Raw genomic sequence first — 19,911 nt, 5'->3', positions numbered from 1 at the left:
ATGCGACTGGGAACAACATAAGGCCCAGAGAAGTAAATATGCTATAGTCAAAAAAGGGACAAAAATGCAGAAAAAAGTTAAACTATTTAAGGTAGAAAAATCATGTTTTTAGTTAAAGGGCGACAATTAGCTAGACAATGGAGTGTTCTGTTGTGATGTGATCGATGATACAAGGGCTAATGTCCATTTCAGTGTCAGCATGCAAGCTAACGCTGGATGCCGTGGTGTATGTGTTATTTCAGAGAATATCATCAGTTCGACTTTATTCCTCCAGACTGGTCCTTTACAATATGATACTTTTTTAGCCAAGTGTATTATTAAGCACTGGAGGTTCATGCAGAACAACATATGTAACCAGAAGGTGATTTTCTGGTCCGACCTCGCGCCAGCACACTAACCACTAATACAAACAACGGCCATATTAAAGCTGGTTTCTTCTTCTTGCACCAGGTGGCAGCACTTCTTTTCCAAAATCAGTGCTTGTATTTCCAAAATCGTGATTTCCTCGCTGAGGAGTGAAATCGGCTTCATCGTTGCTAAAAATAGCTGATAGCGTTGTCATTTTTAGCACATGGTTGCCAAAAATGGCATGTGCTAAAAATGACAACCATTGACCAAACCTCCCCCAACTGAAGTGCCTGCACTGGGCCGAGCTTGCTCGACGCTCCATGGTGACGTAGTCGCCGCGCCGTGACCCATCCAAGGTCAACCGGGACCAGTTCCGTGTCACGGCCAGTCCCCAGTGAACGGACGGCCGGAGGAATGGATGGGGTGGGCAGCACGGGGAGAGAGCTGAGAGCGGCGTGGAGGCTGCAGCGGCGCAGGGTGCACCGGCATCCCAGCAGTAGATGGATGAGGGGTCGGACCAGCGCTGAGACCCCTTCTCGGAACGGGAACTGCTGATCTTATACCGGGATTATTCTAATTGGGTACGGTGCACGCAGGGGAGAGGGAGAGATACGATCACGTTCATTTAGGGTCCCCGTGCAGGTGCGTGGCCGAGGACATAGCCGGGAGGGAGGATAGAGATGTAGCCGAGAGGAAGGACAGAGATATAGCCGGGAGGAAGGACGGTGACATTCATGCACATCGGTCATTCGTCCAGTGAAAGGAAAGGTACAGGTCTCGCGGGTTTTAGCGGTAGGTTTTGCACCTATAAAATTTAGTGTACTTCACGCTATATCTTCGTCGTCTTAAGCTTTTAAGTGTTGAAGATGCGATCGACTTGTTGGGTAGCAAGCCGGCCATGATCGTGTAAATGGCTTCATCGTAGATCGATTAGTTTCTGAGATATAACCGAAAATGTTAAAGTGCAAAACCTACCGCTTAATCTCGCGAGAGCCGTTCAGCTAGCTGCTAGGGCCACCGTGGTCTTCGTAGAAGGGTTTGCTATGACAGATTGAAACAAAGAACTATTTAGGTATTGAGAAATGGTGACTTAAGTTGTTGCATGACGTCAAAAGGCTTCAATAATAACGTTACCGACTTCAGCGCAGTATATTAAAGGGACCCTCCCACCTTAACATTAGATTTGAGTTGAGATAGCCAAAATGGGGTCCCTGGCTCACAATTACCGGTTTCGGCACTCACAACATCGAGAAATGCCTTAAATCGGAAATATTGAATTTCAAAATTGCAGCATTTTGATTCAGAGGGGCTAATGCTTAGGAATACCCCTCTGAATGTGTGACGTCAGCGCAAATATCTAACGATTTTTAAATGTTTGACTAAAACGTTTTGTAGCACGCGGTGGTATATGCTATTTGCGCGCAACATCTGCCGCAAACGCCGCACTTCTAAAATAAAGTCGCTAGAAACAGCGGAGATCCCAAAAAAAGTAAACAAAAGTAAAAGTCAAATATCTTGAAAACCGGTGAATATTTTTCGGTGAAATTTGGTAGATATTCGTTTTCGCTCTTTCTGAACCGAGCGACATCACTTTCATGCCAATTCATAAACTTTTTTGAAGGTGGGAGGGTCCCTTTAATGCGATGTTCTGATTTTTAATCGTGTGTATGAACTGTACTGATTGATTGCGGGCAAACAAACTTGATTGATGGGCGTGGGACATGACGCATGACCAGTGATCAGTGCGATTAGTGCAATCATCAGTGATTAGTGCAATATTCGACTTCAAGGCTGGCATAACAATCAGTTGTCCTGTACGTTCTTCAAGGATCGCCCGTTTCGCAGTGGATGTCAGATCGTACTGGATCGGACTTGTTTCGCTGTTTATTGTTAATGCCGGTATCTGTTTCGTTTCTCATGCCTCGACCCTGATCGCATTCCGTTTCCGTTTCACATGCTTTGTCTCACGCCATGGATACCGTGATCCAGTTTACGTGTGTCGTCCCTTTGTTCCTTGTCGCATGCCTAAACCTGCATAACACATGACGTTCGTATGTTCACGTCATTCTATCTCTAACCCACATCCTTCCTGTGTCTCGCTGCACCCTGTTCCACCTCCGCCCCATACCGCTGCGGTCGGTGGTCGCACCACCCCGTGGTGACCTCACCGCGAGTCCGTCTGACGTCACACCCTCCCCCTGTGTGTCCCGCAGCCGTACAGCCGCTATGCCGCCTCCAACGACGCCCTCGAGGAGATGGACAAAGTGTTCGGCGACACGGAGCGCGAGGTGTTCAAGACGCTGGTGAAGGCTGACGAGCCCGAGCCCAAGCTGCCCAAACGCTACTCCGAGGACGACTTCCAAGGTGAGAGGCGCGGGAAGGGAGAATCGCTCTGTGGAGATTCCTACAGGTATAGGCGTCCTGTAATCGTCAGGATAAAGGCATGGACCCGACTAAAGACAACACCATATTCAACCGTCCAACCCTGGCCAGTCCAGAACCATAACGCGCTGTGTGGCTCGAGACCGATATATCGACCAGACCGAATATTACTGAAAATCCGTTTTGCATATCTTTGCACCCAACTTGGCCAAAACAGAACGTGTAACCAACCCTGAAACCTGTATTTACCACTTCTGACAGTTTGATTGCCTTTACTTTGGTAACGGCCGATCGAACTCAAGCCTATAAATTGACAGCTTATTATCAGAGCGTGGAAGTTGAGCCGGCGTGCGTGTCTTATCCGTTCAGTTGTGCAAGCCATTGGATTATTATTTCACGACTTTTAAAGCAGTTTCATATGCAGATGACAGTATGCACATTTCACAATGCATACTGCATACAAGACATCTGTACTGTCTGTAGTGTCAAGCGTGTGTATGCTTTTGAAGTATAAATGTTTCCGTTTTAATCTGAGGTCTTCTTGTCGTATTCCCATTGTTTTATCTGATCCCTGTGAGCCTTGACCCTCCCAAAGTGCACTGTGCGTGCGTGCGGCCTAAATTGATGGCCGATGGATGGCTCGGTGCCGTACTGCCCTCCCCCATTAGACGGTGACCTTGTTGATTTGGAGTAGGGCCGAGGGCGGATGTGGTCGTCCTTCGCTGGGCTTGGCCCGCACCGAGTTCCGGTTCGTAAATCCAGCGTGAGTGGTCTGTTTCCACTTGGAGATACTGCAAACAAAACATGAGGCGTAATCGAACGATAGCAGTTCGCCAAAGGTAAACCACCTTCTTCATTGGATGTGAAACTCTGGAAAGCAGGCTAGTTTCCATAAAGTGAGTACGTTTTCTGACCTCAAATTTATTGTCATCTGTAATGATAAACTTGTGATCCCTCCTTTGCCCCTACCCTGTTGACGCCTGCCTTAGTAAATTATAGCATACCTGTAGATAATCACATTTCGGGTTTCTGGAATTCGGGCATTCGTTTTTCGTCATCTAGACATGTTTATTGTTCATGTTTTAGCTTTTGCGCCGTAGCAGATATACTGGATGCCACCCACGTTATATCACGAACAGCACTGACAGTCTAGATTTAAACGTTGAGGCAATGGGTGTCGTCGAATTCCTTCGGAAGACAAATGACCTAGCATGATATCAACCTCTTGTTTGTCCTGCAACGAAGGGCGCACTAGCCTATCCAAACGACAAAATCGACATTTTATTTCTCTATAAACGGCCGGCCAGTACAATTACCAGTTGTGTCAGCGGGGACGGTTTCATATGCTCTGATTACTGGTTACCTCCACCGACGGTAAACAACACAGTGCTGAATCCACGATAATGGCCCAGGGTCGGTCATTTGGATGCATCTTGTTCATCGGCAGCCGGCTCGTGAGTGGTTCATGAAAGGCACGGCGGAACGGCGTGCTCGGCGCCCTCTCGTGACAGGATGTCGTGCGCCTACGCCCCGCCGGCGAGATAAGGTCCAGGGGGACACCGCTGGGGAGGCAGGGTGACGTGCACAGACAGTGGCTTCGTGGGGGGGGGGACAGACAGGGAGAAAAATGACTGCAGGTTCGCCGCTGATCAATGTAATGGAATACTGACGTCTTCGGACGTCTCTTATGAGTTGATTTCATCGGGCACGCTCGGTCGTTTTATTTTCGTCGTTTCCAAGAGCAGCCTTTCATTATGGGCTAACTATAAACACGATCGGTTCTACAAGGCAATGGCATGCACTTTGTATGTCTCTGCATAAGTGGTCAATTTCTTATTGAGCTGATAACTTGCTTTACGTGACAAGTGGCCGTTTACCCTCATGTTTATGTAAATATAGCAATCACTTCTGTCAAATATTTCTATTTTCCGCTGCTGGGCTGCTGCCAGTGTCGTATAACCACTGGGTCGGCCACTGTTGATCGCTGACCGATGACCGCTGGGTCAGTGACCAATGACTGCTGACCGGTGCAGTGGCGGACGGGTTAACCCTCGCTGACCAACGGCCGCGGGCTTCAGTCACAGCTCTCTCACTCCGGGATTGGTTGGCGGCCTCCGATGTAACGAGCTGACTGCGGCGCAGTAGGCCCGCTCTCACTCTCTCATCTCCTCCGCTGTGCCGCCGGCCGGCAGGCAGTGGCCGCTCCGCCGGCAGTGGCCGCTCCGCCGGCAGTGGCCGATCGGCCGGCAGTGGTCGTTCGACCTCACCTCGCCCCGGGAGACAGACCGCTCGGTTCAACGGACTAACCGCTTCGAGAGTAGGCGCGTGGGATCATGCCGGTCACGCAGCGGGGTAATGAATAGAGAGGGGCTTAGAGGAAGGCGAAGTTCTGAACGGGATCCAAATGTCCAAAAGTTAGATGACAAGTTACTCCATCGCCATGAAGATGAATCTTTCCACCAGATCTTGGTGCGCTTTAGCCTTTAGGAGATGTCAACTGGAATACGTGTGACATCCGGCTCGCAAAAGTTCGTAATCGCCCCCTCAGCTGGTTCCTTATTTCGATACCAAGCATTGCACAACTTTTAGATTTGTTAGGGCCAGAGCTCATTCACGAAATTTTTATCTAGTTGGAACAGAGCAGTAATGTGACCGTTTCGAGCCGTTTGGCGCTCTGCAGTTGGCTCTGATGGGGTGGTCTGCTGAGATGGTGCGTTGGCCGCATTACAAACCAGATGAAGTCTCTTTGTGTCTGACGGGTCTGGCCTCAGAAATGTTTCGATCCAATGTATCATGCCTAATTTGATCACAAGAATAGGAGATTATTTTGTCAGCCAGCGTCTTTTCCTCGGTGACGCGTGAGGTTACAAATGTGTCCGGTTAGCGACAGAGTTGGTGCGATGAAATCCGAGAAAAGCGATGCGTTTGGAATAGGAATAAGGACATCATTTCGTCGGCATAAATTTACGTCTACATACATATCTGTAATGGACAGAAAGCCTGACACTTGCCTTGGTCTCGTGCTAGATGCTATTTACGATATGTTGTGCCATAAAACACCTGAGCGTTTCATGTCGCTAATGCTGGATTAATACACGCATCTATTTGTCACGTATTATCGGAGAGAAGTTTCGGTATGCTACTCTGAGCCACAAATTGCTGATATAGTTGAATATCCGTTTTAGCTATGCAGCCTGTAACTTCAAAGTACATTAGCAGGGGCCCTTTTTTATCCTTTGCCACGCGACACGGCGATGGTCACCGAATACCAATGGGCTGTTACCAGGCAGTGTCCACCCACCACTCCACCAAGATCAAGGCCATGCGAGTGGGTGCCGCAGTGGCATATGTCCACCGACGGATTTGAAGGTCATAAAGTTGCAGCTCATGCAGCTGCAGCTAAGGCTGCAATATGGCACGTCATGTCGTCTCGATAGGATCTCCCGATCCGTCTCTGTACCCGGCTACCCCCTCTCAAGCTGACCTCTCAAGGGGCGCTGCCCTCTGTGCGCCTCCAGTAAGGGCCAGTGCCATTTGGGACGGTGTTCCTCCCAGCGTGATTCTTTGCAGCGCCGTTCAGACTCAGTTACCGACAGTTGACCCAGACTGACGTTTAGTGTTATTGGAGGCCGCGGAGGTCGCACCGTTTGCGCCCCATCAGCCGCCCATGTCCTGGGAGCGATCCATTGGCTGAACCCCCTGGCGGTGCGTCTTACTACCGCACTCGACGGGAAGTCATCGATTGTCCCTGTGTTGTACAACTGGCACCCGTAACGAACCACGCGAACACATGGAACAAGTGGTAACCAAGTCCAATCCGTCCGCTGTTTCAGGCCACTTCAAGGAGAACCAGTTCGCTCGACCTCACGACGTCCTGAAACATGGCAAGAAGAAGAAGAAGAGTCACGGCAGTGCCGCCGACGCCAAGGATGTAAGTCATCAACTGTCCGTCTGGCTGTAGTGCCCCAGATAATATCAGTGATTACCTCGGCGCCCTGTTCTTTTCCACTGACGGCGGCTGTTGTGGTCTCCGCGTCTCTGTCTCTCCTCTGATGAGGTCCGCCTCCTTTGTTAGCTCCCGATCGATTTCCTCTGGATCGGACGGCTGGCCCGGCCGTCCCGTGCAGCTACCCATGGCCGGAGAATGGACTAGGGTGTCCTAGATCCAGAGGCCACTAACAGGAGCGGGGTACCCCGGGCCCGGCCCGGCCGGGGTCTGATGCGTAGTTGGGAGGTGCAATGACGTAGAATGGTCATATGAGGCGTGATCGGTCACGATGTTTGTTCTTGTGGTGCCCGTGCTACTAAACTTGTCCGTAGACGACCGTTCATTGTTAATCAAGGAATGAAATGATTATTAATTAGCTTTGATTAGAGACAGAGTCCATGTTTGCACCAGCACATAATTGCGATGCCTTTCATTCACTGATCGTATGATGCATTATCCTCGACCTGACCTGGTCAGCTGAATCACCTGTGGTCTCACAACACCCCCTCTCACCTCCAAATCTACAGGGCGCCGCCGGTGATACGGCCATCTCCATTCCGGAGGAGCAGCAGGCGGAGTCGGTCGGCGCCGAGGCGCCCACCGAGCCGCCGCCGGCGACCCCGTCCACCGACGAGCCGAGCACGCCGCCCGTCACCGACGAGGCGCCGTGAGTGACGACGCGACCGGGAGAGTGGGGAGGGAGGGAGAGTCGCCGGGTGGGGTGTTTGGACGGACTGTGGGCGGATGGGGATCTGGAGTTAATCCTGGGGATAGTGCAGGCTTAGGGTCAATGAAGGTCGTAAATGCCGAAAGGTGGTCAATTTGGTCCGCATTTGTGAGGTATCGATTTGGAATATCGTATGAATACGATAGTGGGTATCGTCATTTCGGCATGCATTCGATATTATCGACAGCCGGCTGCCAATCTGCGTGATTATGAGGGTTTTCCATGACCATGCGCCCTGCCCCTTCATACTGACCTCTGCTGACTTTCCTTTGCTGGCCTTTGCTGCCCTTCCATCCTCAGGTCTGCCGAGCCGGCGGCGCCCAAGTCGACCGGCCTCGCTGACGCTCCGGTGGTGGATCAGAGAGCCGCCTACGTGCCCGACTCAGATGAAACAGATGTCACCAACAGGGTCAAGTTTGAAGTCGGTGAGTACCTGTCCACTGTCCACTGACCGATATTCATCAGTCAATGTCCCGAGCTCATTCAATGAGGCTGGATGCTGAATGGCTCACTCAAACAGGTGCATAATGTATGAGGTGTCCGTGAAGTAATGCGTGCCATATTTATACTGTATAAGCGCCTAACGGTTTTCGGTGGAACTGCACGTCATCTAATGGGAAATTATAGTTTCATAGGCACGTACACGTGATGTCTGGGGCTTGGCTTGAAAGTGGCGTACGCAGCGTCTGGTGTTATTAATATCCGCTACGTGAAATAACGGTACGTGGATCCACCGATACCGATGTGTGACAGTGACCATTGCGTTTCTGTTACAGAACCACCATGGTTCTGTATTGTATTGTTGCAATAACGCGCGCTGTTGTAAGGAGGACCGCGATATTACGATGACCCGTGCCGTTCCGATGAAGATCATCATATCGTTTATCAGCGCCGTTTTGATGTTGTTTAGCGTGACGATTTTCCATGCCGTTCCTATGACCTATCCCCCTCTCTTTGACAGGCCCGGACGAGGACGTTGAGGAGGACTCCCGGCCGGGCTCGGCGCAGGGGATGCGCGACCCGGAGGGCCAGCGTCACCGGCGTCATCACCACCACCACCATCACCACCGTCAGCACGTCAGCGAGCAGCCGGCCGGCGGCGCCGCCGGCGGAAAACCCGACAACGGACAGCTGCGCATCGACGACATCAACAGTACGGAAACGGGGCATAAGGAGGGAAGGGGGTGACGTGTAGACGTGGGAGTGTGGTTGGGCTTACTCAGGGCTCAGTGTTCTGATGCTGGGAAGTCTGAGAAATAATGTAGAAAATGTATTTAAATTGTCGCATTTCAAAGTTCCTATTTTATTATTGAAGTAAGACCCTTTCACGTTTACTAAGTTTTGATGCGATCGGGTCCGATGAGAATCGTAGTCGCAACAGGCCTTTCAACCTCGTCGATACTTTGAAACTGATCGCGGGACATTATTAATCCATATCCTATTACAAAGTTCAATATAGCATGTTCTGAGCCAATACCCACCTCTTTCAGCCCATCATCGGACCATTCAGGCCCCTTTCCCCTAACCACCACCCGTGACCCCTGTGTGACCTCCCTGTGACCTTCATATGACCTCCCTGTGACCTGGGCAGGTCACCGGTACGAGAGCAAGGGCGGCCACCGGCGCCACAAGGTGACTCGCAAGAAAGACGACAAGACCATCTCGAACGTGGTCCACCTGGGCGACGTCAACACCGGACAGACGATGCTGCTCGGCAAAAAGACCTACGACCACACGCCTCATGACGTAAGTGAAGCGGGGCGAGACAAAAGTCGGAGCTGGGCACAAACATCAGTCTGACATGTGTTCTGTCTTTCTGTCTGTTTCTCGGAGGCTACTGCGTGCTCTGCCGTTTCTCCATCTCTATCACCCCCTCTCTCCTCTTCTCTTTCTCCCAGTCTTTCCTTCCCCTCTCTCTCTCTCTCTCCCTCCCTCTCTCTCTCTCTCCCTCTCTCTCTCTCTCTCCTCTCTCCTGCTCGCTGTGTACCACTGACACCCCTCCCTCTCTTCCACGGACAGATGTTTGTCGAGATGGACGAGCTGATGGCCACCGAGAAGGACCTCGAGTGGCAGGAGACGGCACGCTGGATCAAATACGAGGAGGACGTGGAGCAGGGCGGCAACCGCTGGGGCCGCCCCCACCTGGCTGCGCTATCCTTCCTCAGCCTGATGAACCTCCGACGCTGCCTGGAGAGAGGTGAGGCGGTCGGCGACCGGCCGAAGTGCCGATGAAATGGTGTTACCTGAAGGAGCTTAGTTTTTAATCAACAGAGATGAACCTCTATCCCGATGCTATCAATGCAATAGGTTTGTGTGATCGAGAAGAGGGCTTGATTTGCGTGGATCTGCCTGTGCGTGAAATATTTGTTTTTAAATGTAGATGAACGTCACTTCGTGACCTTTCGTTCCTCAAGCTACCCTTTATATACGTTGCTGACCTCTTCTAAGCTCTATCCTGACCTCTGCTGACCTCCCATCCCCCTTTTGACAGGCGCTCTGCTGCTGGACGTGGAGGAGCACGACTCTGTGGCCATCAGCCACCGGATCGCCACCCAGCTGGTCACAGAGGACCAGATCCAGCAGCAGGACTTTGGCTCCGTGATGCGCACTCTGCTGCTGCGCCGGCAGCACGTGGGCGACCACCAGGGCGGCCTCGGCCTGCGCAACCACTTCCAGTCGCGCAACCTCTCCAAACTCACCATGCAGGTGAGAGAGCTTGGGGCGCTAGATTAGTGCACTGGTTTCCAGGAGCTGCTTAATTTGATGACAGCGGACATCTTTTACACATTTATGAGGCATTTCATTCATTGAAAAAACAACATTTTTCGTGGTATCCTATGCGTAATTTGTTTCAACTAATTAATAACAGTGCGGTCATACCAATTTGCTGTTCGGGAACTGTTTTGTGTCTGTAGCATTCCTCTGATATAAAACTTGGGACGTGACTGAGCGACCAAATCGAGAAATCACGGCACGGTATTATATACCGCGTCTCATTGAGAAGGACGTGCCATTGTTCTGGCCTATGGCTGGGTGCCAGTAGATCATGTTTCATGATTCAGGGGACGTGTCATGACATCTCGTACGTCACTCGTTTCAGAGTCTGGCCGACATGCGCAACAGCTCTCACCGCTCGCTCTCCGAGATGGAGAAGAAGGACAACAGTCAGCCGTCCATGGCGGGCATGGCCGGAAACCTGTCCCGGCAGAACTCGGTTAGTGCTACGTCTATGGCGTGATCTTGTTAGGAATTGTGCCTTAAATTTGATAATTCTTACCTCAGGGACAGGGATTTTCCATGTCTGTACCACTACCAGAGACCCTGTAAATACCTTGCTTAAATACGATCAAATTTTTACATGATTGTTATACGATCCAGAGACTGGAGATCGTACTAAGCGCGATGCGAGTGAATTCGTCAGACTGCTAGGGTTTCGCTCTTTTACTGCCGATCTTTATCGTCTCAAAGTTCATTTCATCATTATGGAATTTTCCCCTTCCTTTAGCCGTGTCCGTTCGGTGAAGCTGAAGTTCCGTTTGTGTCCGACAGGTGGGCGGTGAGAGTATGACGGCCGAGCAGGAGCTGCACCGGTTCCTGGCGCATCAGTCGATCCTGCGCCGCATGGCGCCCGGCACAGAGGTGTTCAGCGTGAACGTCGGACGCGTCGACTGGGCCACCAAACCGGTGGCTGCGTTTGTCCGGCTCGCCGAGGGAACGTTCCTGCCGGGAATCACGGAGGTGAGCACCGGGAAGGCAGTGTTGTCAGTTAGGTTTGGGAGATCTGTGGCTTCAATGTTTTACCATGCATCGTTCTTAGCTGAAAATTTGCCCTCTCGGGGATCCTTCCGAGCTACTTGTTACCACATCTAACTGGTGCGCCTGTGCTCTATAGATGCCGCTGCCTGTGCGTTTCATCTTCTTCCTGGTGGGTCCGAACGACTCTGAGGAAGACCTGCACGAGACAGGACGCGCCTTCGCCACGCTCATGTCCAGCCCGGTACGTACGGAGACCGACGGTCTCTATTCGGTGGGGTCCCGACAGACGGCTTGGCGCCGCCGCCTCATGATGATAGTGCGAGTCGGGGAGACCGTCTTGAAAGTTGAATCACGACGCGAATCCCTGGCAACAGCACTGGATGATTGTACGTCGCCTTACCATCATCTCCAGACCTACATATTCCATATCACAGTTACCTGAGAAACGCACGCTCCGAGTGAGCTAGCGACCCCCGTCAGCAGCCGATCTGTCCTGTGACGCAGCAAGCTGTGATTGTGGGAGCTACGTGTCGATCTGCCAAGGCACCGGGTCAAACTCTGATCCGCACCCACCCAGTGACGCGGGGAGTATGAACCCTGTGAACTCGGCGTCACGTGCTCAGCTCACTGCTGTGGAGGCGTGTGATGGCTATGACGTGCTCGCTGCGGTGTTTGGGTGGAAAGTGGAGGGCGGGCACGGGGCTGGTGCGTATGTACGTGGGCGTCTGGCAAGCTTAAAAGCGAAGGTTTTCGGGGGTGGTGTCCATGATACGCTATAGCGTATTACGTGTGCAGACTCTGGGGGTTCCATTGCTGTGCAGCTTTGTGTTGACTAAATTCGATATAGGCATATTTTAGAATGTTTCAATCCGATTGAATCTAAGCGACAACTGCGTGCTATGAGTACCCCACTGACCTCTCAGTCGTTTAGTTCCCATCATCTGACCGTCACCTCTCCCTCCCACAGTCGTTCCACGAGGCGGCCTACAAGGCCGAGAGCCGCTCGGACCTGATGTGGGCCTTCAAGGAGTTCCTGGACGACACGCTGGTGCTGCCACCTATCGACTGGACGGCCAACCCGGACGTGTTGGATGTCAGGGAGCTGCAGCAGCGCTCCCGCGACATCCAGGACCGAAAGCGCGCCAAAATGGACCTGGAGGAGCGCATGTCTGAGCTGCCGGGCGCGGCGGCGGCCGGCGGCCTGCCCCGCCGCGGCAGCGCCAACCTGCAGAACGCCGACCAGGGCGACCCCATAATGCCGCCGGACGACCCGCTCATCAGACAGGGCCGCCCGTTCGCCGGCTTCATCAGAGACGTGAAGCGCAGGTCAGTCATGGCAGGGCGAGTAGGGTCATGTCTACTATAACGTGTTATCCGAGTGCGAAAGCCCGGAACGATTACCGATAACACTGCCTCAATAACTCAAGGTGTCAAGACACCTGTTCGGCTGGTTGTCGGTCGTTAATAAGCCTTGTGTTGTTTGTATGATGTCAGCGCTTGTTTATTAGGTGCCAGCGTGGCTCTGTTTGTTACGACGTAACAGTGGACGCGCTCCCACTGTTACGGCACCTTTCCCGTCTCGGCGGCTGCCAAGTAAAACATCCCCAGGCTGTTAAGTCACCTCAGCTGTCTGCCTGGGACTAGGTCAGAGTCAGCGACCACACCGCGCTGAAATACCCGACTGGGTCAGTGTTACGGCGCCAGCTGACTGCACCGTGCCGCCAGCTGACTGTACCGTACCGCTCGCCTCCAGGTACCCGTGGTACCTTTCCGACTTCAAGGACGGTGTGAACGGAGCTGTGCTCTCGTCTGCCTTCTTCATCTTCTTCGCCGCGCTCGCCGGCGCCATCACATTCGGAGGACTCATGAGTGAGTACGAATGGAGAGGAAAGGAGGACGGAAGGGGAGAGCGAGAGACAATGTGTGTGTCGTTTAACGCACCTCATTTGATGAACTGCAAGTTAAACTGAGGCTGAGCATTCGCCAAGGGTTCCTCTAACTCGGGTCAGCAACTACCAAACGATCACGCTCGTTACAATACTGCAGGCTTGACAAGGTGTAGCGCTGCCTATTCACAGTGACATTATATCATCCAGAAGCGCAGGCCCAGTTTCTGTACTCACCTGCAGTGTTGAACTCATAACCTCAGTCTTGTGCCGATCTGACCCCGTACCCCGCCCATCCGCAGTGGACAAGACTAAGCTGGAGATTGGTATTTCGGAGACGATCATATCGACGGCCATCTCGGGTGTGGTCTTTGCCCTGTTCTCGTGCCAGCCGCTCATCATTGTCGGAACGACCGGACCCGTGCTGCTCTTCGATGAGGCCCTCTATCAGGTAAGAGGTGACATCGCAGGATATCAGCAGGGACCTGGACCCAATCTTATGAACGGTGTGCTTTTTAATTAACGGCATTTGGTAACATTTACAGACTTACAGTGATACCTTACGATGCCGGACTGAATTGAGTAAACACAATTTTGCTTGTATTGTTAGTCCGAATTCAGTAGGTCTCAATAACTGACGCCCTGTTCCGCCCGTCTGTGGTCCTCAGTTCGCCAACTCGAACGGCCTGGAGTTCCTGCCGATGCGCGTCTGGATCGCCATCTGGATGCTGCTCATCAGTCTGATCGTGGTGGCGCTCGAGGGCTCCGTGCTGGTACGCAAGTTCACCCGCTTCACCACCGAGATCTTCTCGTCGCTCGTCTCCATCCTCTTCATCTTCGAGTCACTCTCCAAACTGGCCACGGTAAGTTATAGAGGCTGGACCAGCTGCATGTGTGCTCTTCGAATCGTGCCGCGAGCATCAGGTGGCTTAGGTTTCTTTCGATGGATGTCGCTATTGTCAACGCCTGGATTTAGACTGTGCCGCAAGGCTTTGACTCTGGCTGAGTTAATTTGTAGGAGCTAATAACTTGTAAGGCGCATGGAGGAAGGTGATTTAAAAAAAGAATAGCTCGAATGTTTGAATGAACGAATTGACAGAGCCGGAGCCCAAGCTAAGCAGAGCTTGTTGCCTAGATCCCCGACCCCTACCGACCGATCGCGCAATTCCGGGTATCGGAAGAATTTAGATGCCAAAGTTTAACGTGCCCTTCAAAGACGGACACGGCCTGTCCCACTCAACTGACATCAACTGGCTGCGGCTGCTCCCATCAACCGCAGACCATCCCCGTCAGGAGTCTCGAATATCGAGCGCCGGAGCGTCTCAAACCCGGGCTCTCACTACCGGGAGTCCAATGCTCTATCAACTGAGCTACGGGACAGGCTCCTTCACAACGTTTCAGAAGCGGTTGATACTTGATAGCTACTTTGACCGCCTAACTTACCTTTATTGAAACAGAAGTTAGCGCAAATATGGCACCCTCCAATCACTGCATTTGTTTTGTGTCTGTATAATTAAACCGCTCCCCTCGTCCCCAGGTGTTCAACACTCACCCTCTGCTGGCCAACTACTGCGACGAGCCGCTGTTCCTGGGCTCACTGCACCTGATCGCTGCTGAGCTCGGCCTGGATTTCAGTAACGGCACGGAGATGGCCGACAACTCGACCGTCACCGGGGCAGAGAACGCCACCGACGCCGCCATGGGGTGAGTGGGGAGGGGTGGACGGGAGGACGGGAACTTGGGGAGGTGCTTGTTTGGCGACTGGCTAGCGTTTTATTTATTTATTTATTTATTTATTTATTTATTTATTTATTTCTTTATTAAACACATCGCCAACGGGAACTCCCAATTACAGGCAAAGTCATCGAGTTAAAATACATCATCGAGTTTTACGTAGGTACGCGTTCTCCCGTTGGGACTCAACCTTTGTTTGACGCTCTAGTATGACAGATTTGATTCATACATGTAGGTTCATTTGAACGTTTGCGTTGGTATGGCTCATGGCTATGATTTCTCTCCTGAGTAATTTATTTTAAACTTGTCTGTGTATCTCGGAGAGCGCTCACGAGTTCACGAAGCTGTGCCCCCCCCCCCCCCTCCCCCCACTGCAGCTTTCACTCCGTGTAACTAACCTGTTATCTGCCGTGTGATCGCGCAGTAACGCCACCAGCGCCCCGACGGACGCGCCGCTGCTGGAGCCGCACTACCAGCCCAACACGGCGCTGCTCTCGCTGCTGCTCATGTTCGGCACGTTCGCCATCGCCAACTACCTGAGACACTTCCGCAACAGCAAGTTCTTGGGCCGCCGCGTGCGCCGCATGTTGGGCGACTTCGGAGTGCCGATCGCCATCCTGCTGATGGTCGGAGTCGACCTGCTGGTGCCCCAGGTCAGAGCACGCACCGAGGGTGGCATGGGTGCACGGCATTTTGCTTTGGCGGCTATTACGCTTATGACGTATTTAATGGTACCACATCCTATGGTTTGCTGGAAACAGCTAATTTGTCTCTACTTGGGCGATTTTTTTTTTTTTGAAGCTTTATGAACTTTAAATTTCAGCTGGATGTAATTATATGAAATAAGGATTCCCGATGCCTGGTGCAGAATATATCAATGCCGATTAACAGCAATCATCACTCGGCATGAGAACCAGCCGACCTTACTGACCTCTCCCCTTCTCCACCAGGTGTACACTCAGCATCTTCAGGTGCCGCCCGGCCTGACACCGTCCAACCCGGCTCTGCGCGACTGGTTCATCTCGCCCCTCGGCCTGCACGAGCGCACCTCGTGGGTGGCCATCGTGGGCGCTCTGCCGGCCGCCGGCCTCATCTTCATCGTCATCTACATGGAGACCATGGTGTGCGAGCTCATCATGGCCAAACCGGAGCGCAACCTGCAGAAGGGCACCGGCTTCCACTTTGACATTGTGCTGCTGTCGGCTCTGAACCTGATGTGTTCCCTGATCGGCGCCCCGTGGATGTGCGCGGCCACCATCCGTTCCGTGAGCCACGCGGCCGCGCTGACTGTGCTCTCCACCAACTACGCTCCCGGAGAGAAGCCGGCAGTGGTGGGCGTGCACGAGCAGCGGCTGTCGGCGCTGATCGTCTCCGTCCTGCTCGGCCTGTCCGTGGTGCTGAGCTCTGTGCTGAAACAGATCCCCGTGGCGGTGGTGTTCGGCGTGTTCATGTACATGGGAGTGAGCTCCATGACCGGCGTGCAGATGCTGGAGCGCGTGGTGCTCTTCCTGAAGCCGGTCAAACATCACGACAAGGCCGGATACGTCAAGCGGGTGAGTAGTGCGGCTGGTAGGCAACGAAATGTGGTTTAGTTAGGTTAACGAATATGTAAGGGTTAACTGTAGCCCAATATAGTTAACTACAAGGTGTATTAAGAATGTAGGGTAGACCGGGGCAAGTCGCCCCGCCGAGGTAAAACGCCTCACCGATGTTTCTCGGAACTGGCAAGGATCTGGGGCCATATTCTCTCTTCTATAAAACGTGCACTATATGATCATTATATGACCAGACTGGAAAGAAATTGTGATGACTCCTTAGGGAGATATGGCCAAAAATGTGTTTTTGGAGTGATTTTTATGTTTTGTTGTCAGGTTATGCATCATGGCGTTCTTTTATGGTCCACATCAGGTTAACGACTTTTATGTATTTTGAACAACTGTTACCTAACGCTTATAATGCCGGGTGGGTTTGTGTTAAATTATGTCTTGCTGGAGTGCAAGGCGCTGTTTTCTGACCAAACTACGTGATGGGGTAAAACGCCCCAGTAGGTCGCGGGGCAAAAAGCCCCATGGGGCGTTTTGCCTCATGTGTTGTTCGTACTACCCACTTCCTAATGTTCGGTAGCTGGCAAACAGTAAGTTTCTATGTATTTATGTGTAGTTTTCTCAGGAACCGGATGGCAAAGGAAGTATTTGGTTGACAGTTGCATGGCAATAATTTATTATTTGGCCTTATGAGGCAGGTGAAAAACCTGCTCATACAATAGTGTCATAGCTGAACATCTGATATGATGGAAGGTGCTACCTTCAGTGCTGTGCCTCCCAAGGTCTAACGGACCTCTCATATAAGATTTGGTCAACTAGCATGTTTAATCTTTAATCTAGAGTATGGGGCTTCTTGCCCCGGGCCGTGGGGCGTTTTGCCCTGGGGTTGGGGCAAAATGCCCCATTTGCAGTTGCTTCACAAATCACTTCATATCTGGGAGTCCGATCATAAGTGAATGAATTTGAGGGGTGGAATTTAAAGTAAAATGTCCCAAGAACGCATTGAGCACAAATTTGGCCTTCCAGGTGATGTAGGACAAAAGTTATGTAGCAAAATAAATTATCTGGGGCGTCTTGCCCCAGGCTACCCTGCGTTTTAACTTTGCATATTGAAGCAAAGGCATTTAAACGTTGTATGTTTTGATTTCAGTCACTAAGTACAGTCTGTTTTTGTCATTAGATTATAGGATCGCATTCGAAACGATAGGTACCGAATGCTGTGACTTTCAAAAGATTGGTACCAAATCTATTGTGACTGAGTTTCCGTTTTTCCGCCGTCAGGTTCGCACGTGGCGTATGCACCTGTTCACCGTGATCCAGCTGATCTGCCTGGGATTCCTGCTGGGCATCAAGTTCACGCCGGCCGCCATCGGCTTCCCCTTCTTCCTGGCCATGCTGATTCCGCTGAGGCTGCTTGTGCTGCCGAAAATCTTCACCGAGGCAGAGATCAACGCGGTAAGTTATATCACGACGGCACTGTCGAGCCCAGCAACGACTTTCGTTCGATGCGTAATTTGCGGTTGACTTTTACCATAAAAATGGACGATGAGCGTTTACGGACTCTTCGATTTGCTCTTTGTGGGATCTCGTATGACATTTGAATGTTGGCCTCAACCCCTCCACCTGTCTCCTGGCCACTTCACCTTAGTCCTTGACCCACCATCTGACCTCACTACATTCCGGACTGACCTCTGACTCCTGCGCCCACAGCTGGACGGTGACGGTGCCGATGACGACGACGAAGAGGATGCCGACTTCTACGAGGAGGCTCACACCATGCCGTCTCACACGTCCACGGCCAACCTGTTCATCAACAGCAGCCTCCAGCTGCTGAGAGTGCATTCCAACCTCGTCGGCGCCAAGGTGTGACGTCATGGACAGCCGTAGTGTGACGTCACGGACTCTGACGGAGGGGTGTGACGTGACTGGATGACGTCAGGGGTGTAATGAGGCTGGATGGATGGATGAGTGCTGAGGCCGGTCGCTGCTTTCGGAAGTATTCTGGTGCCTTTGGCGAGTGACTTCTTCCCTTGTATGGTTGAGATTCATGACTTGTGTGAATAAGAGAAGTGAGTTGGAACGTTTCCCGCTCTGTGTGACGCTCACAAATGACGAGATTGTAACAGGCGTCACGTTTTCCTGTGTAGTACATGTGACGCGTGACTTTACGTCACGCTCGTCGCTCGTCTCTGGGACGGCCTCAGCCATAGAGTGTCACCGAGCGGTGATTGAAGCCCCGATCACTGTGAGCTCACGTGCCAGCGGGATGGCGCCTTGTGTCCGCGGCCCCGACACTCCTATGAAGCCAGTGCTGCACTGCTGCACGCGCCTGTGTTCCCGATGTTCCACCATGAGCTGCTTGGGGCTGGATGGGTCAACGATAGATTGCTGAGAGGAGGGGCTGGCCAGGGGGCTGACATTGTCTGTAAATATGTCGTAATGTGTACCTGGTGTATGTAGATATGAACTGAACGATCGTCCTAACTCCACTGAGATGTATGTAGCGCGCTGAGAGAAGTTCATAGATTAACCAGGTGTAGAGAGGTGTGACCGTGGTGGTCCAGGGACTCATTGCATGACCCGTAGCCGCAGCTCCCGAATGGACCAGATATAGCTATATTACTGTATGACATCCCGTCTCGTTTATATCGGTAGGGTAGCAGTTTGTACGCCGTTTTAACCGCATGTTCTACACATCATATCCAGTTCACTGTACGCTGTGACCTCCCTCCATGAGCCCCTCTGGGCACTTTTGTATGTTTTTACTCGTGGCGTGGTACGTGCAGGACCCAAGTATTGTGACAGGGCGCTGGTGTCAGTTTCTTGTCGGAATTTGATGTATATGTGTAAGTGGAACCGTATTGCCACTTGACACACACCCGTATAAATATAATTCGATCTTTTTGACAACTGTGGCATCTATAGGACCGACAGATACCTATTTTTGAAATCCGTATATCGAACTTCGACTTTGCACGGTGTTGTCAGGAACGGCGTGTTCTACGCTAAGGCATGTGATCGAAAATGCTCCACTAGTGTAGCGTGAAGTAAGTTCTCTCTGATGTTCTCTCTGATGTTCGTGCGTCGTAAGGCCCGTAGCTTGCGTTAAACTGCAAGCTAATTTGACCACTTTGCATTTGTACATATTTATAGGTCATCAATATACTTTAGAGTATATAGTATGGTGTTCTTTCCATTCTATTCCATTCCAGAATGTTTATTGCGCATCGACAACCTAGTAAAACGATCGGAAAATGAACATGAATAACAGAGATAAAGCAAAATAATATTTCGTGTACGTAATCCAAGAAGCCACCTTTGAGCTCGTGAGCCGAACACCAGCGGAGCTGCTATGGTTACTGGACTGGTACTGGGCCGGGAGTTAAGGTAGAGACTCTCCATTTGTCCGCCTGAAATTTGTTCAAGGCATCGTGCAAATCAGCTGTTCCTCAGACTGACTCGATCTGCTCGGTTCCATCGCGACTCCCTGCGGTCAGTGCACTGCATTAACGGCTAATTATCCTGAAGCTCAGGCGAACTTTTATG

At 51.7% G+C, this 19,911-nt stretch overlaps 1 protein-coding gene across 2 annotated transcripts in view; it reads left to right on the top strand.

Moving 5' to 3' along the window:
• The window catches only part of LOC122381762 (band 3 anion transport protein-like), a 48,551-nt gene extending 29,009 nt beyond the window's left edge, over nucleotides 1-19,542 (top strand). For both annotated transcript variants that reach the window (XM_043366357.1, XM_043366356.1), the window contains 20 exons: nucleotides 2,562-2,712; nucleotides 6,564-6,661; nucleotides 7,246-7,385; nucleotides 7,746-7,870; nucleotides 8,407-8,598; nucleotides 9,037-9,191; nucleotides 9,465-9,642; nucleotides 9,937-10,151; nucleotides 10,546-10,659; nucleotides 10,995-11,183; nucleotides 11,338-11,442; nucleotides 12,169-12,527; nucleotides 12,955-13,070; nucleotides 13,390-13,538; nucleotides 13,756-13,950; nucleotides 14,625-14,791; nucleotides 15,246-15,474; nucleotides 15,772-16,374; nucleotides 17,647-17,820; nucleotides 18,076-19,542. In XM_043366357.1, the coding sequence (XP_043222292.1) occupies nucleotides 2,562-2,712; nucleotides 6,564-6,661; nucleotides 7,246-7,385; nucleotides 7,746-7,870; nucleotides 8,407-8,598; nucleotides 9,037-9,191; nucleotides 9,465-9,642; nucleotides 9,937-10,151; nucleotides 10,546-10,659; nucleotides 10,995-11,183; nucleotides 11,338-11,442; nucleotides 12,169-12,527; nucleotides 12,955-13,070; nucleotides 13,390-13,538; nucleotides 13,756-13,950; nucleotides 14,625-14,791; nucleotides 15,246-15,474; nucleotides 15,772-16,374; nucleotides 17,647-17,820; nucleotides 18,076-18,234 (3,813 nt within the window). In that variant the 3' untranslated portion in view covers nucleotides 18,235-19,542. The remainder of the gene's footprint in view (nucleotides 1-2,561; nucleotides 2,713-6,563; nucleotides 6,662-7,245; nucleotides 7,386-7,745; nucleotides 7,871-8,406; nucleotides 8,599-9,036; nucleotides 9,192-9,464; nucleotides 9,643-9,936; nucleotides 10,152-10,545; nucleotides 10,660-10,994; nucleotides 11,184-11,337; nucleotides 11,443-12,168; nucleotides 12,528-12,954; nucleotides 13,071-13,389; nucleotides 13,539-13,755; nucleotides 13,951-14,624; nucleotides 14,792-15,245; nucleotides 15,475-15,771; nucleotides 16,375-17,646; nucleotides 17,821-18,075) is intronic.
• Nucleotides 19,543-19,911: the final 369 nt, after the last annotated feature.

This window comes from Amphibalanus amphitrite, unplaced genomic scaffold (assembly GCF_019059575.1).
Source record: "Amphibalanus amphitrite isolate SeventyFive unplaced genomic scaffold, NRLGWU_Aamphi_draft 000127F_arrow, whole genome shotgun sequence".
In the NCBI taxonomy this organism is placed as follows: domain Eukaryota; kingdom Metazoa; phylum Arthropoda; class Thecostraca; order Balanomorpha; family Balanidae; genus Amphibalanus; species Amphibalanus amphitrite.
This window is presented reverse-complemented; position numbering and strand designations above follow the sequence as displayed.